Here is a 22,144-nt window from a genome sequence, read left to right as displayed (position 1 = left end):
TTGTTAGAAACAAACGTAAAAATATTCTGTATGCACAATCTTTAGTCAAGGCGCTGTGAAACAATTGTGGCGCCTTCTAAATAAAACGTAATAATAATAACAATAATAATAATAATAATAATAATAATAATACAGTGGCAAGAAATACACATACATATACATATATATGCACTGCTCAAAAAAATAAAGGGAACACTAAAATAACACATCCTAGATCTGAATGAAGAAATATTCTTATTAAATACTTTGTTCTTTACATAGTTGAATGTGCTGTCAACAAAATCACACAAAAATTATCAATGGAAATCAAATTTATTAACCCATGGAGGTCTGGATTTGGAGTCACACTCAAAATTAAAGTGGAAAAACACACTACAGGCTGATCCAACTTTGATGTAATGTCCTTAAAACAAGTCAAAATGAGGCTCAGTAGTGTGTGTGGCCTCCACGTGCCTGTATGACCTCCCTACAACGCCTGGGCATGCTCCTGATGAGGTGGCGGATGGTCTCCTGAGGGATCTCCTCCCAGACCTGGACTAAAGCATCCGCCAACTCCTGGACAGTCTGTGGTGCAACGTGGCGTTGGTGGATGGAGCGAGACATGATGTCCCAGATGTGCTCAATTGGATTCAGGTCTGGGGAACGGGCGGGCCAGTCCATAGCATCAATGCCTTCGTCTTGCTGGAACTGCTGACACACTCCAGCCACATGAGGTCTAGCATTGTCTAGCATTAGGAGGAACCCAGGGCCACCCGCACCAGCATATGGTCTCACAAGGGGTCTGAGGATCTCATCTCGGTACCTAATGGCAGTCAGGCTACCTCTGGTGAGCACATGGAGGGCTGTGCAGCCCCCCAAAGAAATGCCACCCCACACCATTACTGACCCACTGCCAAACCGGTCATGCTGGAGAATGTTGCAGGCAGCTGAACATTCTCCTTGGCGTCTCCAGACTATGTCACGTCTGTCACATGTGCTCAGTGAGAACCTGCTTTCATCTGTGAAGAGCACAGGGCACCAGTGGCGAATTTGCCAATCTTAGTGTTCTCTGGCAAATGCCAAATGTCCTGCACGGTGTTGGGCTGTAAGCACAACCCCCACCTGTGGACGTCGGGCCCTCATACCACCCTCATGGAGTCTGTTTCTGATCGTTTGAGTAGGCACATGCACATTTGTAAGAAAAAAAGGGGAGTACACTAAGCGCTAAGGTGAGTGAAACTGCAATATGATTGTCAGCAGCCTCTTGTAAAAGGGAATTGCCAATCCCTTAATAAACAAAGATACCAAAGAAAACCAAGTGGCGCTTAACAATCATGTAGTATGAAACATTTAATAAAAATGCAAATAAAATACAATGCAACTACCTCCCGGGGGTGTGATACAATGTTAAAACATCACAATAATATTAATAAACAATGTGGTATATCTAAACACCTGGTGTTTGATTAGAGCACCAGTTAGAAACGCATAATGAAGGTTCAATTACCAATGTTAACACAGGAGTCTCAGGTTTGAGCAGAGAGCAATATATACACACTAGAATGTGCAACTGCAGGATGTTTTCCAAATACATAGCTCACAGTGGCGTGCCCACAGGTTGTTACCCGTGACCCGGGTTGAAATGCGTTGTTCAGCCAATGTGAGCAAATGTTATAATAAATGGAAATATATGCACCTGTTATCACTGGGCAGGAGCTTTCGATTCCTGCTCCCTGGTGCTGTCCCGTTAGCCAGGGAGATGTTGAACACCAGAGCCTCAGCGATGGATGGAGAGCGGTGCTGCGATGCACGGGGAACTTGATTTAGCCGTCCTCACCGAGACGCTGCCGCATCCGAGAGCTCCGTATCCCCCTGCAAGGAGACCGACAATTGTTGGAGCCGGAATGATGGCAAAGGTCAGGCCAAGTGCACTGACCAGCGGCCCGTCTGTCGCTCGTGCTGCCGGGCAGTGTAGAGGCGGCTGTAGCTGGAGCCGTGTAGGTTGGAAGCTGCGGACTGGGATCCCCGAGCCGCAGCAGTCAATCCGGGTTCCCGTGCACGGCTCTGGTGGGGGATAAACGTACACAGCGGTACCGATCCACGTAGAATGTCCGGTATTCCTTAACGCGTTTCAACGCCAACAAGGCGTCTTTCTCAAAAGGCAGGTATATCTGAGGCTCTGGTGTTCAACATCTCCCTGGCTAACGGGACAGCACCAGGGAGCAGGAATCGAAAGCTCCTGCCCAGTGATAACAGGTGCACATATTTCCATTTATTATAACATTTGCTCACATTGGCTGAACAACGTATTTCAACCCGGGTCACGGGTAGCAACCTGTGGGCACGCCACTGTGAGCTATTTATTTGGAAAACATCCTGCAGTTGCACATTCTAGTGTGTATATATTGCTCTCTGCTCAAACCTGAGACTCCCGTGTTAACATTGGTAATTGAACCTTCATTATGCGTTTCTAACTAGTGCTCTAATCAAACACCAGGTATTTAGATATACCACATTGTTTACTAATATTATTGTGATGTTTTAACATTGTATCACACCCCCGGGAGGTTGTTGCATTGTATTTTATTTGCATTTTTATTAAATGTTTCATACTACATGATTGTTAAGCGCCACATGCACATTTGTGGCTTGCTGGAGGTCATTTTGCAGGGCTATGGCAGTGCTCCTCCTGTTCCTCCTTGCACAAAGGCGGAGGTAGCGGTCCTGCTGCTGGGTTGTTGCCCTCCTACAGCCTCCTCCACGTCTCCAGATGTACTGGCCTGTCTCCTGGTAGCGCCTCCATGCTCTGGACACTACGCTGACAGACACAGCAAACCTTCTTGCCAAAGCTTGCATTGATGTGCCATCCTTAATGAGCTGCACTACCTGAGCCACTTGTGTGGGTTGTAGACTCCGTCTCATGCTACCACTAGAGTGAAAGCACCGCCAGCTTTCAAAAGTGACCAAAACATCAGCCAGAAAGCATAGGAGCTGAGAAGTGGTCTGTGGTCACCACCTGCAGAACGACTCCTTTATTGGGGGTGTCTTGCTAATTGCCTATAATTTCCACCTGTTGTCTATTCCATTTGCACAACAGCATGTGAAATTGATTGTCAATCAGTGTTGCTTCCTAAGTAGACAATTTGATTTCACAGAAGTGTGATTGACTTGGAGTTACATTGTGTTGTTTAAATGTTCCCTTTATTTTTTTGAGCAGTATATATATATATACACGGCACTGTTTTAGGCAGGTGTGGAAAAAATGCTGTAAAGTAACAATGCTTTCTAGAAAGAAGTGTTAATAAGTTATTTTTATCAATTAACAAAATGCAAGGTGAATGAACAGAAGTGAAATCTACATGAAATCAATATTTGGTGTGACTACCCTTTGCCTTCAAAACAGCATCAATTCTTATAGGTACACTTGCACACCGCTTTTGAAGGAATTTGGCAGGGAAGATGTTCCAAACATCTTGGAGAACTAACCACAGATCCTTCTGTCTCTTCAAGTCATCCCAGAAAGACTTGATTATCTTGCGATCAGGGCTCTGTGGGGGCCATATCATCACTTCCAGGACTCATTGGGGCAGATGTATTAACCTGGAAAAGGCATAAGGAAGTGATAAACCAGTGATATGTGCAAGGTGATAAAGACACCAGCCAATCAAATCCTAACTGTTAATTTACATATTCGAGCGGATTGGCTGGTGCCTTTATCACCTTGCACATATCACTGGTTTATCATTTCCTTATGCCTTCTCCAGGTTAATACATCGGTAGATGCTAGAATCAAGTGGGCTAAGGGACCTTTTCCGTAAGGGGGAGGAGTTACGCCGCAAGGGGGAGGAGCTAGGCCAGTGGGATAGTTCCTCTACTATCCACGCCACCAACTATTACTTTTAGTAATTAGGTGGTGAGCGAAACGAGCCACCGTGCCCGAAGCGTGGCGAGCGAAGCGAGCCCGCGAGGGTACTTTTCGGGTACCCTGTTCGCCCGTAGCTCCTCCCCCTGGTAACGTAGCTCCTCCCCTCAATACGTCACAAGGTCCCTTCAGCCCCTCCGATATAGAACCAACCTTAATACATCTGCCCCATTGTTCTTCTTTACACTGAAGATAGTTCTTAATCACATCGGCTGTATATATGGGGTCTTGCCGCAATACACCATGCAGCGGGAGATGCCTGGTGTGAGTGAGCTGACAGATCAACTCCGTTAGTGCGGGGCATCTTTTTTTGCCAAACATACATCATATTTGCATTGCTATATAAATAGGATGCACAAGCAGACTCTGCTGTTTAAATTGATATGCGGCATACCTACATTCTCTGTGCATATGCATCTGCATACGGACTGGTACGTTACAGTGTTTTCTAGGAAAGCACTGTAACAAACCATTTCATATTCAGATCCAGCCAGGGTCACACACAGAATATAGGCATGCTGCATAAAGTTTAAATCAGCATAAGCCGCTAGTGCATCATAGAGATGTGCGGCTGGCACTTTTCGTGTTTTGGTTCTAATTCCACTTTCGTGTTTTGGTTTTAGCTTGGTTTTGCCAAAACCACCCTTTCGTGTTTTGGTTTTGGTTTTGGATCTGGATGGATTTTTTTAAAAAACATAAAAACAGCTAAAATCACAATTTGGGGGTAATTTTGCTCCTACGGTATTATTAACCTCAATAACATTCATTTCCACTCATTTCCAGTCTATTCTGAACACCTCACACCTCACAATATTGTTTTTAGGCCTAAAAGTTGCACCGAGGTGGCTGTATGACTAAGCTAAGCGACACAAGTGTGCGGCACAAACACCTGGCCCATCTAGGAGTGGCACTGCAGACAAGATCACACTATTCAAAAACTAGTCCCCAAACGGCACATGATGCAAAGAAGAAAAATAGGTGCAATTACATAGCTGGATGGCCAAGCTAAGCGACACAAGTGTGCGGCACAAACACCTGGCCCATCTAGGAGTGGCACTGCAGTTACAGACAGGATGGCAGATTTAAAAAATAGGCCCCAAACAGCACATGATGCAAAGAAGAAAAAGAGGCGCAAGATGGAATTGTACTTGGGCCCTCCCACCCACCCTTATGTTGTATCAACAGGACATGCACACTTTAACAAACCAATCATTTCAGCGACAGGGTATGCCACATGACTGTGGCTGAAATGACTGGTTTGTTTGGGCCCCCACCAAAAACGAAGCAATCAATCTCTCTTTGCACAAACTGGCTTACAGAGGCAAGATGTCGACCTCATCCTCATCCTCCGATTCCTCACACCTTTCACTGTGTACATCCTCCGCACAGAGTATTTGTACCCACTGGAATCCACCATCACAGGTTTCTGTGTACTTTCTGGAGGCAATTGCTGGTAAAGGTCTTCCCGAAAGAATTTATAATTCATTTTGATGAACATCTTCTTCTCCACATTTAGTGGAAGTAACCTCCTACGCCGATCGCTGACAAGGTTACCGGCTGCACTAAACACTGTTTCAGAGTACACACTGGAGGGGGCAACTTAGGTAAAATAAAGCCAGTTTGTGCAAGGGCCTCCAAATTGCCTCATTTTCCTGCCAGTATACATACGGACTGTCTGACATGCCTACTTGGATGCTGTCACCGATATAATCCTCCACCATTCTTTCAATGGTGACAGAATCATATGCAGTGACAGTAGACATGTCAGTAATCATTGGCAGGTCCTTCAGTCTGGACCAGATGTCAGCTTTCGCTCCTGACTGCCTTGCATCACGCCAGCGGTGGGCTAGGAAATCTTATCCTTTTCCTTGCAGCCCCAGTGGAGGGAGAAATTGAAGGACGAGCTGTTGACGGGTCATGTTCTGCTTGAGTTGACAATTTACTAACTAGCAGGTCCTTGCACCACTGCAGACTTGTGTCTGCTGAAAAGAGAAATACAACGTAGGCTGTAAACCTAGGATCGAGCACGGTGGCCAAAATGTAGTGCTCTGATTTCAACAGATTGACCACCCTTGAATTCTGGCAAAGTGAATGAAGGGATTCATCCACAAGTCCCACATACTTTGCGGAATTGCTCCGACTTAGCTCCTCCTTCAATTTCTCCAGCTGCTTCTGCAAAAGCCTGATGAGGGGAATGACCAGACTCAAGCTGGCAGTGTCTGAACTGACTTAACGTGTGGCAAGTTCAAAGGGTTGGAGAATCTTGCACAAGACGGAAATAATTCTCCACTGCGCTTGGGTCATGTGCATTACCCCTCCTTTGCCTATATCATAGGTGGATGTATAGGCTTGAATGGCCTTTTGCTGCTCCTCCATCCTTTGCTGCTCCTCCATCCTCTGAAGTGTTGAATTCCACCTTGTTACCACCTCTTGCTTCACTTGATGGCGGGGCAGGTTCAGGAGTGTTAGCTGGCGCTCCAGTCTTCGGCACGCAGTGGCAGAATGCCAAAAGTGGCCCGCAATTTTTCGGGCCACCGACAGCATCTCCTGCACACCCCTGTCATTTTTCAAAAAAATCTGCACCACAAATTAATTGTATGTGCAAAACATTTGACATGTTGGAATTTGCCCAGATGTAATGCACGCACAATATTGGTGGCGTTGTCCTATATCACAAATCCCCAGGAGAGTCCAACTGGGGTAAGCCATTCTGCGATGATGTTCCTCAGTTTCCGTAAGAGGCTGTCAGCTTTGTGCCTCTTAAGGAAAGCGGTGATACATAGCGTAGCCTGTCTAGGAACGAGTTGGCATTTGCAAGATGCTGCTACTGGTGCCGCCGCTGTTGTTGCTGCAGGAGACCATACATCTACCCAGTGGGCTGTTACAGTCATATAGTGCTTAGTCTGCCCTGTTCCACTTGTCCACATGTCCGTGGTTAAGTGGACACTGGATACAACCGCATTTTGTAGGACACTGGTGACACTTTTTCTGATTTCTGTGTACATTCTCGGTATCGCCTGCCTAGAGAACTGGAACTTAGATGGGATTTGATACCGGGCACACAGTACCTCAAACAATTTTCTAAGTCCCACTGAACTAATGGCGGATACCGGACGCACGTCTAACACCAACATAGCTGTCGAGGCCTCAGTTATCCACTTTGCAAAAGGATGACTGCTATCATATTTCATATTCCTCACAAAGGACTGTTGGACAGTCAATTGCTTACTGGAAGTAGTACAAGTGGTCTTCCGACTTCCTCTCTGGGATGACGATCCACTTCCAGCAGCAACAACAGCAGCGGCAGCAACAGCAGGCGTACCACACTAGGATCCTACGGAGGAATCCCGGTTAGGAGAGGACTCCTCAGTCTTGACAGTGACATGGCCTGCAGGTCTACTGACTTTCCTGACTGAGGAGGAAGTTGACGTTGAGGGAGTTGGTGGTGTGGCTTGCAGGAGCTTGGGTACAGGAGGAAGAAGGGATTTAAGTGTCAGTGGACTGCTTACGCTCTTACCCAAAGTTTCACAACTTGACACTTACTTCTGATGAATGCGCAGCAGGTTATGTATACGGGAGGATGTTCCTAGGTGGTTAACATCCTTACCCCTACTTATTACAGATTCACAGAGGCAACAGATGGCTTGACACCTGTTGTCCGGATTTGCAGAGAAATAATTCCACACCGAAGAGGTGGATTTTTTGGTAGTTTACCCAGGCATCACAATGGGATTCTTCGTCCCAAGTACAACAGGTGTCTCCCCCGCTGCCTGACTTAAACAAACCACATCACCATCAGAATCCTCATCGTCAACTTCCTCCTCAGAGCCAGCAACACCCATATCCTCATCCTGGTGTACTTCAACAGTGACATCTTCAATTTCAATATCAGGAAATGGACTGTGGGTGCTCCTTTCAGCACGTGCAGGGGGCATGCAAATGGTGAAAGGAGTCACCTCTTCCTGTCCTGTGTCGGGAAGGTCAGGCATCGCAACTGCCGACACACTAGGACTCTCCTTGGGGATTTGTGATACCATCTCAGAATGCACAGTTCTTTTCTGTGCTCTTTCCAGGTTAACTCTTTTAATTTTTCTAGCTGAGGGATGAGGGCTTCCATCGTCATGTGAAGCTGAACCACTAGCCATGAACATAGGCCAGGGCCTCAGCCGTTCCTTGCCACTCCGTGTCGTAAATGGCATATTGGCAGGTTTCCGTTTCTCCTCAGACGATTTAAATTTCTTTTTTTGGTTCTTTTTACTGAACTTTGGCTCTTTGGATTTTACATGCCCTCTACTATCACATTGGGCATCGGCCTTGGCAGACGACGTTGATGGCATTTCATCGTCTATGTCATGGCTTGTGGCAGCAGCTTCAGCACTAGAAGGAAGTGGTTCTTCTTGATCTTTCCCTATTTTATCCTCAAAATGTTTGTTTTCCATTATTTGGGAGTTATATGAGGCAATGGCTCTCATTCCGAGTTGATCGCTCGCTAGCTGCTTTTAGCAACAGTGCAAACGCTAAGCCGCCACCCTCTGGGAGTGTATCTTAGCTTAGCAGAAGTGTGAATGAAAGATTAGCAGAACTGCTCGAAAATATTTTCCTGCAGTTTCTGAGTAGCTCCAGACCTACTCCTAGATTGCGATTACCTCAGTCCGTTTAGTTCCTGGTTTGACGTCACAAACACGTCCTGCGTTCGGCCAGCCACTCCCCCGTTTCTCCAGCCACTCCTGCGTTTTAGCCTGAGACGCCTGCATTTTTTAGCACACTCAGTTTCCACCCAGAAACACCCACTTCCTGTCAATCACACACCGATCAGCAGAACGACTGAAAAGCGTCACTCGCCCTGTGTAAAATTGGTTCGTTTTGTGTTAAATTACTTGGTGCGTGCTCCCTGCGCCCCATACGCATGCGCAGAACTGCCGGTTTTTAGCCTGATCACTATGCTGCGAAAAACGGCAGCGAGCGATCAACTCGGAATTAGAGATGAGCGGGTTCGGTTTCTCTGAATCCGAACCCGCCAGAACTTCATGTTTTTTTTCACGGGTCCGAGCGACTCGGATCTTCCCGCCTTGCTCGGTTAACCCGAGCGCGCACGAACGTCATCATGACGCTGTCGGATTCTCGCGAGGCTCGGATTCTATCGCGAGACTCGGATTCTATATAAGGAGCCGCGCGTCGCCGCCATTTTCACACGTGCATTGAGATTGATAGGGAGAGGACGTGGCTGGCGTCCTCTCCATTTAGATTATAAGAGACTGAGAGAGATTTACTGGAGCTGACTAGGAGGAGTACTGTTACTGTAGAAGTGTAGAGACTGAGTGGAGAGAGTTTACTAGTGAGGACAGTGCAGTTTACTTTATAATCCGTTCTCTGCCTGAAAAAAGCGATACACAGCACACAGTGACTCAGTCACATACCATATCTGTGTGCACTGCTCAGGCTCAGGCCAGTGTGCTGCATCATCTATTATCTATATATAATATTATATATATATCTGTCTGACTGCTCAGCTCACACAGCTTATAATTGTGGGGGAGACTGGGGAGCACTACTGCAGTGCCAGTTATAGGTTATAGCAGGAGCCAGGAGTACATAATATATTATATAGTGAGTGACCACCAGACACACAGTGCAGTTTATTTAATATATCCGTTCTCTGCCTGAAAAAAGCGATACACACAGTGACTCAGTCAGTCACATACCATATCTGTGTGCACTGCTCAGGCTCAGGCCAGTGTGCTGCATCATCTATATATATTATATATCTGTCTGACTGCTCAGCTCACACAGCTTATAATTGTGGGGGAGACTGGGGAGCACTACTGCAGTGCCAGTTATAGGTTATAGCAGGAGCCAGGAGTACATAATATTATATTAAAATTAAACAGTGCACACTTTTGCTGCAGGAGTGCCACTGCCAGTGTGACTAGTGACCAGTGACCTGACCACCAGTATATATAATATTAGTAGTATACTATCTCTTTATCAACCAGTCTATATTAGCAGCAGACACAGTACAGTGCGGTAGTTCACGGCTGTGTCTACCTCTGTGTCGGCACTCGGCAGCCCGTCCATAATTGTATATACCACCTAACCGTGGTTTTTTTTTCTTTCTTTATACATACATACTAGTTACGAGTATACTATCTCTTTATCAACCAGTCTATATATTAGCAGCAGACACAGTACAGTGCGGTAGTTCACGGCTGTGGCTACCTCTGTGTCGGCACTCGGCAGCCCGTCCATAATTGTATATACCACCTAACCGTGGTTTTTTTTTCTTTCTTTCTAGTCATACTAGTTACGAGTATACTATCTCTTTATCAACCAGTCTATATTAGCAGCAGACACAGTACAGTGCGGTAGTTCACGGCTGTGGCTACCTCTGTGTCGGCACTCGGCAGCCCGTCCATAATTGTATATACCACCTAACCGTGGTTTTTTTTTCTTTCTTTATACATACATACTAGTTACGAGTATACTATCTCTTTATCAACCAGTCTATATATTAGCAGCAGACACAGTACAGTGCGGTAGTTCACGGCTGTGGCTACCTCTGTGTCGGCACTCGGCAGCCCGTCCATAATTGTATATACCACCTAACCGTGGTTTTTTTTTCTTTCTTTATACATACATACTAGTTACGAGTATACTATCTCTTTATCAACCAGTCTATATTAGCAGCAGACACAGTACAGTGCGGTAGTTCACGGCTGTGGCTACCTCTGTGTCGGCACTCGGCAGCCCGTCCATAATTGTATATACCACCTAACCGTGTTTTTTTTTTCTTTCTTTATACATACATACTAGTTACGAGTATACTATCTCTTTATCAACCAGTCTATATTAGCAGCAGACACAGTACAGTGCGGTAGTTCACGGCTGTGGCTACCTCTGTGTCGGCACTCGGCAGCCCGTCCATAATTGTATATACCACCTAACCGTGGTTTTTTTTTCTTTCTTTATACATACATACTAGTTACGAGTATACTATCTCTTTATCAACCAGTCTATATATTAGCAGCAGACACAGTACAGTGCGGTAGTTCACGGCTGTGGCTACCTCTGTGTCGGCACTCGGCAGCCCGTCCATAATTGTATATACCACCTAACCGTGGTTTTTTTTTCTTTCTTTATAGTCATACTAGTTACGAGTATACTATCTCTTTATCAACCAGTCTATATTAGCAGCAGACACAGTACAGTGCGGTAGTTCACGGCTGTGGCTACCTCTGTGTCGGCACTCGGCAGCCCGTCCATAATTGTATATACCACCTAACCGTGGTTTTTTTTTCTTTCTTTATACATACATACTAGTTACGAGTATACTATCTCTTTATCAACCAGTCTATATATTAGCAGCAGACACAGTACAGTGCGGTAGTTCACGGCTGTGGCTACCTCTGTGTCGGCACTCGGCAGCCCGTCCATAATTGTATATACCACCTAACCGTGGTTTTTTTTTCTTTCTTTATACATACATACTAGTTACGAGTATACTATCTCTTTATCAACCAGTCTATATATTAGCAGCAGACACAGTACAGTGCGGTAGTTCACGGCTGTGGCTACCTCTGTGTCGGCACTCGGCAGCCCGTCCATAATTGTATACTAGTATCCAATCCATCCATCTCCATTGTTTACCTGAGGTGCCTTTTAGTTGTGCCTATTAAAATATGGAGAACAAAAATGTTGAGGTTCCAAAATTAGGGAAAGATCAAGATCCACTTCCACCTCGTGCTGAAGCTGCTGCCACTAGTCATGGCCGAGACGATGAAATGCCAGCAACGTCGTCTGCCAAGGCCGATGCCCAATGTCATAGTACAGAGCATGTCAAATCCAAAACACCAAATATCAGTAAAAAAAGGACTCCAAAACCTAAAATAAAATTGTCGGAGGAGAAGCGTAAACTTGCCAATATGCCATTTACCACACGGAGTGGCAAGGAACGGCTGAGGCCCTGGCCTATGTTCATGGCTAGTGGTTCAGCTTCACATGAGGATGGAAGCACTCAGCCTCTCGCTAGAAAAATGAAAAGACTCAAGCTGGCAAAAGCAGCACAGCAAAGAACTGTGCATTCTTCGAAATCCCAAATCCACAAGGAGAGTCCAATTGTGTCGGTTGCGATGCCTGACCTTCCCAACACTGGACGTGAAGAGCATGCGCCTTCCACCATTTGCACGCCCCCTGCAAGTGCTGGAAGGAGCACCCGCAGTCCAGTTCCTGATAGTCAGATTGAAGATGTCAGTGTTGAAGTACACCAGGATGAGGAGGATATGGGTGTTGCTGGCGCTGGGGAGGAAATTGACCAGGAGGATTCTGATGGTGAGGTGGTTTGTTTAAGTCAGGCACCCGGGGAGACACCTGTTGTCCGTGGGAGGAATATGGCCGTTGACATGCCAGGTGAAAATACCAAAAAAAATCAGCTCTTCGGTGTGGAGGTATTTCACCAGAAATGCGGACAACAGGTGTCAAGCCGTGTGTTCCCTTTGTCAAGCTGTAATAAGTAGGGGTAAGGACGTTAACCACCTCGGAACATCCTCCCTTATACGTCACCTGCAGCGCATTCATAATAAGTCAGTGACAAGTTCAAAAACTTTGGGTGACAGCGGAAGCAGTCCACTGACCAGTAAATCCCTTCCTCTTGTAACCAAGCTCACGCAAACCACCCCACCAACTCCCTCAGTGTCAATTTCCTCCTTCCCCAGGAATGCCAATAGTCCTGCAGGCCATGTCACTGGCAATTCTGACGAGTCCTCTCCTGCCTGGGATTCCTCCGATGCATCCTTGCGTGTAACGCCTACTGCTGCTGGCGCTGCTGTTGTTGCCGCTGGGAGTCGATGGTCATCCCAGAGGGGAAGTCGTAAGCCCACTTGTACTACTTCCAGTAAGCAATTGACTGTTCAACAGTCCTTTGCGAGGAAGATGAAATATCACAGCAGTCATCCTACTGCAAAGCGGATAACTGAGGCCTTGACAACTATGTTGGTGTTAGACGTGCGTCCGGTATCCGCCGTTAGTTCACAGGGAACTAGACAATTTATTGAGGCAGTGTGCCCCCGTTACCAAATACCATCTAGGTTCCACTTCTCTAGGCAGGCGATACCGAGAATGTACACGGACGTCAGAAAAAGACTCACCAGTGTCCTAAAAAATGCAGTTGTACCCAATGTCCACTTAACCACGGACATGTGGACAAGTGGAGCAGGGCAGGGTAAGGACTATATGACTGTGACAGCCCACTGGGTAGATGTATGGACTCCCGCCGCAAGAACAGCAGCGGCGGCACCAGTAGCAGCATCTCGCAAACGCCAACTCTTTCCTAGGCAGGCTACGCTTTGTATCACCGCTTTCCAGAATACGCACACAGCTGAAAACCTCTTACGGCAACTGAGGAAGATCATCGCGGAATGGCTTACCCCAATTGGACTCTCCTGTGGATTTGTGGCATCGGACAACGCCAGCAATATTGTGTGTGCATTAAATATGGGCAAATTCCAGCACGTCCCATGTTTTGCACATACCTTGAATTTGGTGGTGCAGAATTTTTTAAAAAACGACAGGGGCGTGCAAGAGATGCTGTCGGTGGCCAGAAAAATTGCGGGACACTTTCGGCGTACAGGCACCACGTACAGAAGACTGGAGCACCACCAAAAACTACTGAACCTGCCCTGCCATCATCTGAAGCAAGAAGTGGTAACGAGGTGGAATTCAACCCTCTATATGCTTCAGAGGTTGGAGGAGCAGCAAAAGGCCATTCAAGCCTATACAATTGAGCACGATATAGGAGGTGGAATGCACCTGTCTCAAGTGCAGTGGAGAATGATTTCAACGTTGTGCAAGGTTCTGATGCCCTTTGAACTTGCCACACGTGAAGTCAGTTCAGACACTGCCAGCCTGAGTCAGGTCATTCCCCTCATCAGGCTTTTGCAGAAGAAGCTGGAGGCATTGAAGAAGGAGCTAAAAGGGAGCGATTCCGCTAGGCATGTGGGACTTGTGGATGCAGCCCTTAATTCGCTTAACAAGGATTCACGGGTGGTCAATCTGTTGAAATCAGAGCACTACATTTTGGCCACCATGCTCGATCCTAGATTTAAAGCCTACCTTGGATCTCTCTTTCCGGCAGACACAAGTCTGCTGGGGTTGAAAGACCTGCTGGTGACAAAATTGTCAAGTCAAGCGGAACGCGACCTGTCAACATCTCCTCCTTCACATTCTCCCGCAACTGGGGGTGCGAGGAAAAGGCTCAGAATTCCGAGCCCACCCGCTGGCGGTGATGCAGGGCAGTCTGGAGCGACTGCTGATGCTGACATCTGGTCCGGACTGAAGGACCTGACAACGATTACGGACATGTCGTCTACTGTCACTGCATATGATTCTCTCAACATTGATAGAATGGTGGAGGATTATATGAGTGACCGCATCCAAGTAGGCACGTCACACAGTCCGTACTTATACTGGCAGGAAAAAGAGGCAATTTGGAGGCCCTTGCACAAACTGGCTTTATTCTACCTAAGTTGCCCTCCCACAAGTGTGTACTCCGAAAGAGTGTTTAGTGCCGCCGCTCACCTTGTCAGCAATCGGCGTACGAGGTTACATCCAGAAAATGTGGAGAAGATGATGTTCATTAAAATGAATTATAATCAATTCCTCCGCGGAGACATTGACCAGCAGCAATTGCCTCCACAAAGTACACAGGGAGCTGAGATGGTGGATTCCAGTGGGGACGAATTGATAATCTGTGAGGAGGGGGATGTACACGGTGATATATCGGAGGGTGAAGATGAGGTGGACATCTTGCCTCTGTAGAGCCAGTTTGTGCAAGGAGAGATTAATTGCTTCTTTTTTGGGGGGGGTCCAAACCAACCCGTCATATCAGTCACAGCCGTGTGGCAGACCCTGTCACTGAAATGATGGGTTGGTTAAAGTGTGCATGTCCTGTTTTGTTTATACAACATAAGGGTGGGTGGGAGGGCCCAAGGACAATTCCATCTTGCACCTCTTTTTTCTTTTCTTTTTCTTTGCATCATGTGCTGATTGGGGAGGGTTTTTTGGAAGGGACATCCTGCGTGACACTGCAGTGCCACTCCTAGATGGGCCCGGTGTTAGTGTCGGCCACTAGGGTCGCTAATCTTACTCACACAGTCAGCTACCTCATTGCGCCTCTTTTTTTCTTTGCGTCATGTGCTGTTTGGGGAGGGTTTTTTGGAAGGGACATCCTGCGTGACACTGCAGTGCCACTCCTAGATGGGCCCGGTGTTTGTGTCGGCCACTAGGGTCGCTAATCTTACTCACACAGCTACCTCATTGCGCCTCTTTTTTTCTTTGCGTCATGTGCTGTTTGGGGAGGGTTTTTTGGAAGGGACATCCTGCGTGACACTGCAGTGCCACTCCTAGATGGGCCCGGTGTTTGTGTCGGCCACTAGGGTCGCTAATCTTACTCACACAGCTACCTCATTGCGCCTCTTTTTTTCTTTGCGTCATGTGCTGTTTGGGGAGGGTTTTTTGGAAGGGCCATCCTGCGTGACACTGCAGTGCCACTCCTAGATGGGCCCGGTGTTTGTGTCGGCCACTAGGGTCGCTAATCTTACTCACACAGCTACCTCATTGCGCCTCTTTTTTTCTTTGCGTCATGTGCTGTTTGGGGAGGGTTTTTTGGAAGGGACATCCTGCGTGACACTGCAGTGCCACTCCTAGATGGGCCCGGTGTTTGTGTCGGCCACTAGGGTCGCTTATCTTACTCACACAGCGACCTCGGTGCAAATTTTAGGACTAAAAATAATATTGTGAGGTGTGAGGTATTCAGAATAGACTGAAAATGAGTGTAAATTATGGTTTTTGAGGTTAATAATACTTTGGGATCAAAATGACCCCCAAATTCTATGATTTAAGCTGTTTTTTAGTGTTTTTTGAAAAAAACACCCGAATCCAAAACACACCCGAATCCGACAAAAAAAATTCGGTGAGGTTTTGCCAAAACGCGTTCGAACCCAAAACACGGCCGCGGAACCGAACCCAAAACCAAAACACAAAACCCGAAAAATTTCAGGCGCTCATCTCTACTCGGAATGACCCCCAATATGCGGCAGAGGAATAACTGGAATGACTGATGGACAGGACACTACCACTGGTCTGATGCAGCACAACAACACTGTAAGGGACTTGTGGTTGTTGTTATAATTATTATACGGCAGCAGTGGACATATAGTAGCAGCGTATATCGTCACTGGAATGACTGATGGACAGGACACTACCACTGGTCTGATGCAGCACAACACAACAACACTGTAAGGGACTTGTGATTGTTATTATTATACGGCAGCAGTGGACATATAGAAGCAGCGTATATCGTCTCTAGAATGACTGATGAGACAGGACACTACCACTGGTCTGATGCAGCACAACACAACAACACTGTAAGGGACTTGTGGTTGTTGTTGTTGTTGTTATTATTATACGGCAACAGTGGACATATAGCAGCAGCGTATACCACTGTGACTGCGTCATCACTGGAATGACTGATGAGACAGGACACTACCACTGGTCTGATGCAGCACAACACAACACCACTTTATACAGTTACACTGGATATATGGCAACAGAGGACACCAACACTGTGACTGGCTGGACTGATGCAGCACAATACACTAACTACACTGGACTGGACAGCACAACACAGCACCACTTTATACAGCTACACTGGTTATATGGCAGCAGAGGACACCAACACTGTGACTACACTGGACTGGACTGAGCAGCACAACACAGCACAAGACTCGCCACCCCACTTTTCCGCCCCCACACAGACACTGAACACTGAGGACACGTCCTCTCAATACACTGTCCGAGACTGGAGTGAAAATGGCCGCAACGCACAGCTCATTTTATGGAATCCAAATCCCGCGAGAATCCGACAGGCGGGATTATGACGTTTTGCCGCGTTCGGGTTTCCGAGTCAGGCGGGAAAACCCGAGCCGGGCTCGGAACCGAACTCGGAAGGCAAAGTCCGGTAGGGTTCGGTTCTTTGAGAACTGAACCCGCTCATCTCTAATACCCCCATCATTTATTTATTGATGTTGTGAAGATAAGTGAGCTTGCTTTGGTGAGTGCTGAACTTTCTGTTTGTATATTTTTAAGTAGGTGGCCATGGGCTACATGCACCCCACCCTATGAGTGGTGAGTGCAGACACTGCACCCCGCTTCTGGGGTGGCAAGTGCTGTGGTTTTATATTTGTTGGTGTGTATATATATATATATATATATATATACACACAATATATATATATATATTTACAAAGAAAGAAGGACGGCGGCACTCAGGAGACGGTAATATGGTGAAGCAAAGCGGTTGATTTATCTACATTTTGGGGTTCGTAGTCACGCCATCAGGGTGTGTGTCCTGATGACGGGGCTACGAACCCCGAAACGTAGATAAAGCACTTCTTTGCTTCACCATATTACCGTCTCCTGAATGCCGCCATCCTTCTTTCTTTGTGTATGCACGGACCGCAGCGTCCACGAGGAGGGCACCGGAGCTTGTATACAGGTGACTTTTCAATTTGGGAGTGCCGGACATGACCTTGATATATATATATGATATATATATATATATATATATATATATACGCTATATATACGCTATATATATATATATATATATATACGCTATTTTATATATATATACAGTATATATATATATATATATATATATATATTTATATATAATTCCAACTTAATTTTGGATGCTATCATTTAACATTTTTGGCATGTTATAGCCTCCGTACATCCTTTGGGTTCACGACTAACACAGAGCAACTCTGGTACTAAAGCTATCAAATAATGACCATTGACAAATGTTTTGTAATTAATAAAAGACAAATGACAAAGTGAATGATTGGTTCAAATAAAAGGTTGAGATCTGTAAACACAGTACTGCACAATTATGCACAGTATGCATTTGATATTGAAAAGTTACAGGAAACCTCAAATATAAATACATAAAATCCCAACATGATAAATAAGATAAGATACGTATAAGACCTTGATTAAATAAAAACTGCTTGTGAATTTTATTTTATACTATAACAAACGTAATACTGTAACAATAGTATTTGTACTGTACACACATTTGGCATTAATCCTGTAGTTTATGCAATTTGTGTTGCGTGTGCTTTATTTGGATATCGTTATGAAACTTTGCTAATCCACCCTTTAAAATTATTATTATAAACATCACTGGAGCAATTATAAACATATAATGCACGCCTCTAGTCTTCATAGATACATTTAAATTATTCTGCACAGCGAAATGTAAAACAATACATAGAGTGACACTGAGGCTGGAATCTTACCTCGTCTATTTCCATCAACACTTCAGGCATTTTGAGTCGTTGTACTATTAATACATTAGTGTGGATGTTCAGGAAGCAGCGTTTCTTTACTTCTCTTTGTTTGTCAGAACTGAGCACATGGGAGGGAGGCAGAGAGAGAGGGAGGAACAGCTCACCATCTGCCCTTTGCACATAGGCATAGGCAATCTTTATAATTGATCTTTCTATTAAACTTTGGCTGATTATTGTTCAGTCAAGCAATAAATAGCAATAATATAACCCTGGTTTAAATAACTGGTAAGAAAAAATGTCTTTCCAAATCAGGCGCTGATGTGCTGTAATTCCTCTTTTTGTGGGAGGGTGGCCTATTCCAAACTCTATCAAACTGCAAAGTGACGTGTGTAAAGCTTGGCCGTCATTCATTTTTATGAGGGGATTCATTGTATACAGCTTTAATCCTGGAAATTTTATAACATGCAAATCTTTCAATTAATAATTTCAATACAATTATTAACAGTTAACATTAGAATTATAGCTTGTTCACTCTGTCACACAATTTAACTATTGGCAGCCTTTCCACATCTATGCTTTCATTTTTCTGTAATTTTCAGTACAGTATCTTATTGTGCGAGGTTGTGGTACTTACATTTCTCTATGTATATGCATGTTGTGAATAACTTTAATCTCCTATATACAGTGGCGGATCCAGGGGGAAGGGGGGGGGGGCACCCCGGCACGTGCCCCCCCTGTCATTTAGTAGATTTTTTCTTTAATTTTAGCGTGCAGCTACAGTGGCGGAATAGCCAGAGACAATGGAGTCGGGTGCTGCGGGCACCTCCTCCGTTGTCCCCCGTTCCGCTTGTACCAGTTCCACTCAGCCACTGTAAGTGAGAGCCAAGGATTTGGGAGCCACCGAGCGCTGCGCCCCTCAGCATCAGCGCGCTGGCTCATCCTGCTGTGTGTCCTGGTGCCAGTGGTCATCTCTGTGCTCTGGTCGCGGATGTCACTTGGTTTCTGACCACGACACAGAGCCTGACTGTGGAGGCTTCTGCGCTGTGCAGTGTGTGCGGGACTCGGGAGTGCAGAGATGATGCGGCTGTCATTGTGCAGGTGGGCGGGAGAGCAGCAGGCGCCGCACAGCAGGGTTCATAGAAAAGTCTGTAACTATGTGGCCCAAAATAGGATGGGAAGGGGGGATAGTGTATTAATATTTTAACATTCTGGGGCTGTGTTTGTGTGTATATGTGTGTGGGTGCATATGTGGTTGTTTTTATGTGTGTGTGTGTGTGTGTGTGTGTGTGTGTGTGTGTGTGTGTGTGTGTGTGTGTGTGTGTGTGTGTGGCTGTTTGTGCTTAAGTGACTGTATACTGTATATGGCTGTCTGTATATGTGAGTGTGTGTGTGTGTGTGTGTGTGTGTGTGTGTGTACTGTATGTGGCTGTCTGTGCATATGTGGCTGTCTGTGTGTGTATATGTGACTTTGTGTATAAGTGACTGTGTGTATACTGTATCTGGCTGTCTGTATACAGCATGTGACTGTGTGTGCATATGCAGCTGTCTGTGTACACGTAAACTGTATGTGACTGTGTGTGTGTGTGTATACTGTATGTGGCTGTCTGTGTATAAGTGACTGTGCATATGTGGCTGTGTGTGTATATGCGACTATATGTGACTGTGTGTTTACAGTATCTGGTTGTCTGTGTATATGTGACTGTGTGTGTGTATACTGTATGTGACAGTCCGTGCATATGTGACTGTGTATTGTATGTGTGTCTGTATCTGTGCATATGTGGCTGCGTATATGAGACTGCGTGTGCATATGTGACTGTGTACATGTGGCTATGTGTGTGTGGCTATTTATGTGTATGACTGTGTAAGTAATTGTTGCTATGTGTGTGTGGCAGGTCCCCTACCAGGCCTGTCCCCGCACACTTGCCCTGTCCCCTACCAGGCCTGTCCCCGCACACTCGCCCTGTCCCCTACCAGGCCTGTCCCCACACACTCGCCCTGTCCCTTACCAGGCCTGTCCCCGCACACTCGCCCTGTCCCCTACCAGGCCTGTCCCCGCACACTCGCCCTGTCCCCTACCAGGCCTGTCCCCGCACACTCACCCTGTCCCCTACCAGGCCTGTCCCCGCACACTCACCCTGTCCCCTACCATTCCTGTCCCCGCACACTCGCCCTGTCCCCTACCAGGCCTGTCCCTGCACACTCACCCTGTCCCCTACCTGGCCTGTCCCCACACACTCGCCCTGTCCCCTACCAGACCTGTCTCTGCAGTCTCGCCTTGTCCCCTACCAGGCCTGTTCCCGCTCACTCACAGTCCCCGCACTCTCATCCTGTTACCCACTGCCCTTGTACTCCAAGCCCCAAGCGTGATGAAAACGAGAGCGTGACTCATGGGTATGGCATTCTCTGTGAGGCCAAACCCCTTGTTACAAAGCCACACCCCTTTCACAGGAGCACATGTGCCGAACCCCCCTTCCTTCCCCTATTGTGGTGCCCCCCCTGTCATTTTGTTCTGGATCCACCCCTGCCTATATACTAGCCCAGATCTGTGACTCTGTGCCTGTGTGTATAATGCTGGGCGTGGCTAGGAGCTCTCATTGGGTTAGCGGCAGGTCTATCACACCCAGCCCACAGCTGATTGGGCAAGAAATGCCTTCCCACACAGGTTACATCCAATGGGAGGCTCTGCCCTTTGGCTGCTGTGTGTTCCCAGAGCAGGATTAACAATGGGGCTGATGGAGCTGCATCTGCAGCAACATACCCTCCAACAATTTACACACAAAAATCGGTACAAATGTGAAAAGGGGGCGTGGCCACGGGTAAAATGACGTGGTCACGCCCCCTTTCCTATACTTTCAGTGGAAGTTTGGAGAGCCAAAAATCGGTACAGACCATATGCGTGTGCATATGTGACTGTGTACATGTGGCTATGTGTGTGTGGCTATTTATGTGTATGACTGTGTAAGTAATTGTTGCTATGTGTGTGTGGCAGGTCCCCTACCAGGCCTGTCCCCGCACACTTGCCCTGTCCCCTACCAGGCCTGTCCCCGCACACTCGCCCTGTCCCCTACCAGGCCTGTCCCCACACACTCGCCCTGTCCCTTACCAGGCCTGTCCCCGCACACTCGCCCTGTCCCCTACCAGGCCTGTCCCCGCACACTCGCCCTGTCCCCTACCAGGCCTGTCCCCGCACACTCACCCTGTCCCCTACCAGGCCTGTCCCCGCACACTCACCCTGTCCCCTACCATTCCTGTCCCCGCACACTCGCCCTGTCCCCTACCAGGCCTGTCCCTGCACACTCACCCTGTCCCCTACCTGGCCTGTCCCCACACACTCGCCCTGTCCCCTACCAGACCTGTCTCTGCAGTCTCGCCTTGTCCCCTACCAGGCCTGTTCCCGCTCACTCACAGTCCCCGCACTCTCATCCTGTTACCCACTGCCCTTGTACTCCAAGCCCCAAGCGTGATGAAAACGAGAGCGTGACTCATGGGTATGGCATTCTCTGTGAGGCCAAACCCCTTGTTACAAAGCCACACCCCTTTCACAGGAGCACATGTGCCGAACCCCCCTTCCTTCCCCTATTGTGGTGCCCCCCCCTGTCATTTTGTTCTGGATCCACCCCTGCCTATATACTAGCCCAGATCTGTGACTCTGTGCCTGTGTGTATAATGCTGGGCGTGGCTAGGAGCTCTCATTGGGTTAGCGGCAGGTCTATCACACCCAGCCCACAGCTGATTGGGCAAGAAATGCCTTCCCACACAGGTTACATCCAATGGGAGGCTCTGCCCTTTGGCTGCTGTGTGTTCCCAGAGCAGGATTAACAATGGGGCTGATGGAGCTGCATCTGCAGCAACATACCCTCCAACAATTTACACACAAAAATCGGTACAAATTTGAAAAGGG

The 22,144-nt window shown here is 47.0% G+C and overlaps 1 protein-coding gene across 1 annotated transcript in view; it reads right to left on the bottom strand.

Moving 5' to 3' along the window:
• Positions 1-18,357, bottom strand: part of MAT2B (methionine adenosyltransferase 2 non-catalytic beta subunit) — a 199,820-nt gene extending 181,463 nt beyond the window's left edge. Inside the window, exon 1 of the mRNA XM_063928220.1 lies at positions 18,253-18,357. Coding sequence (XP_063784290.1) covers positions 18,253-18,282 — 30 coding nt within the window. The 5' untranslated portion in view covers positions 18,283-18,357. The remainder of the gene's footprint in view (positions 1-18,252) is intronic.
• Positions 18,358-22,144: the final 3,787 nt, after the last annotated feature.

This window comes from Pseudophryne corroboree, chromosome 6 (genome assembly GCF_028390025.1).
Source record: "Pseudophryne corroboree isolate aPseCor3 chromosome 6, aPseCor3.hap2, whole genome shotgun sequence".
NCBI classification, from domain to species: Eukaryota; Metazoa; Chordata; class Amphibia; order Anura; family Myobatrachidae; genus Pseudophryne; species Pseudophryne corroboree.
This window is presented reverse-complemented; position numbering and strand designations above follow the sequence as displayed.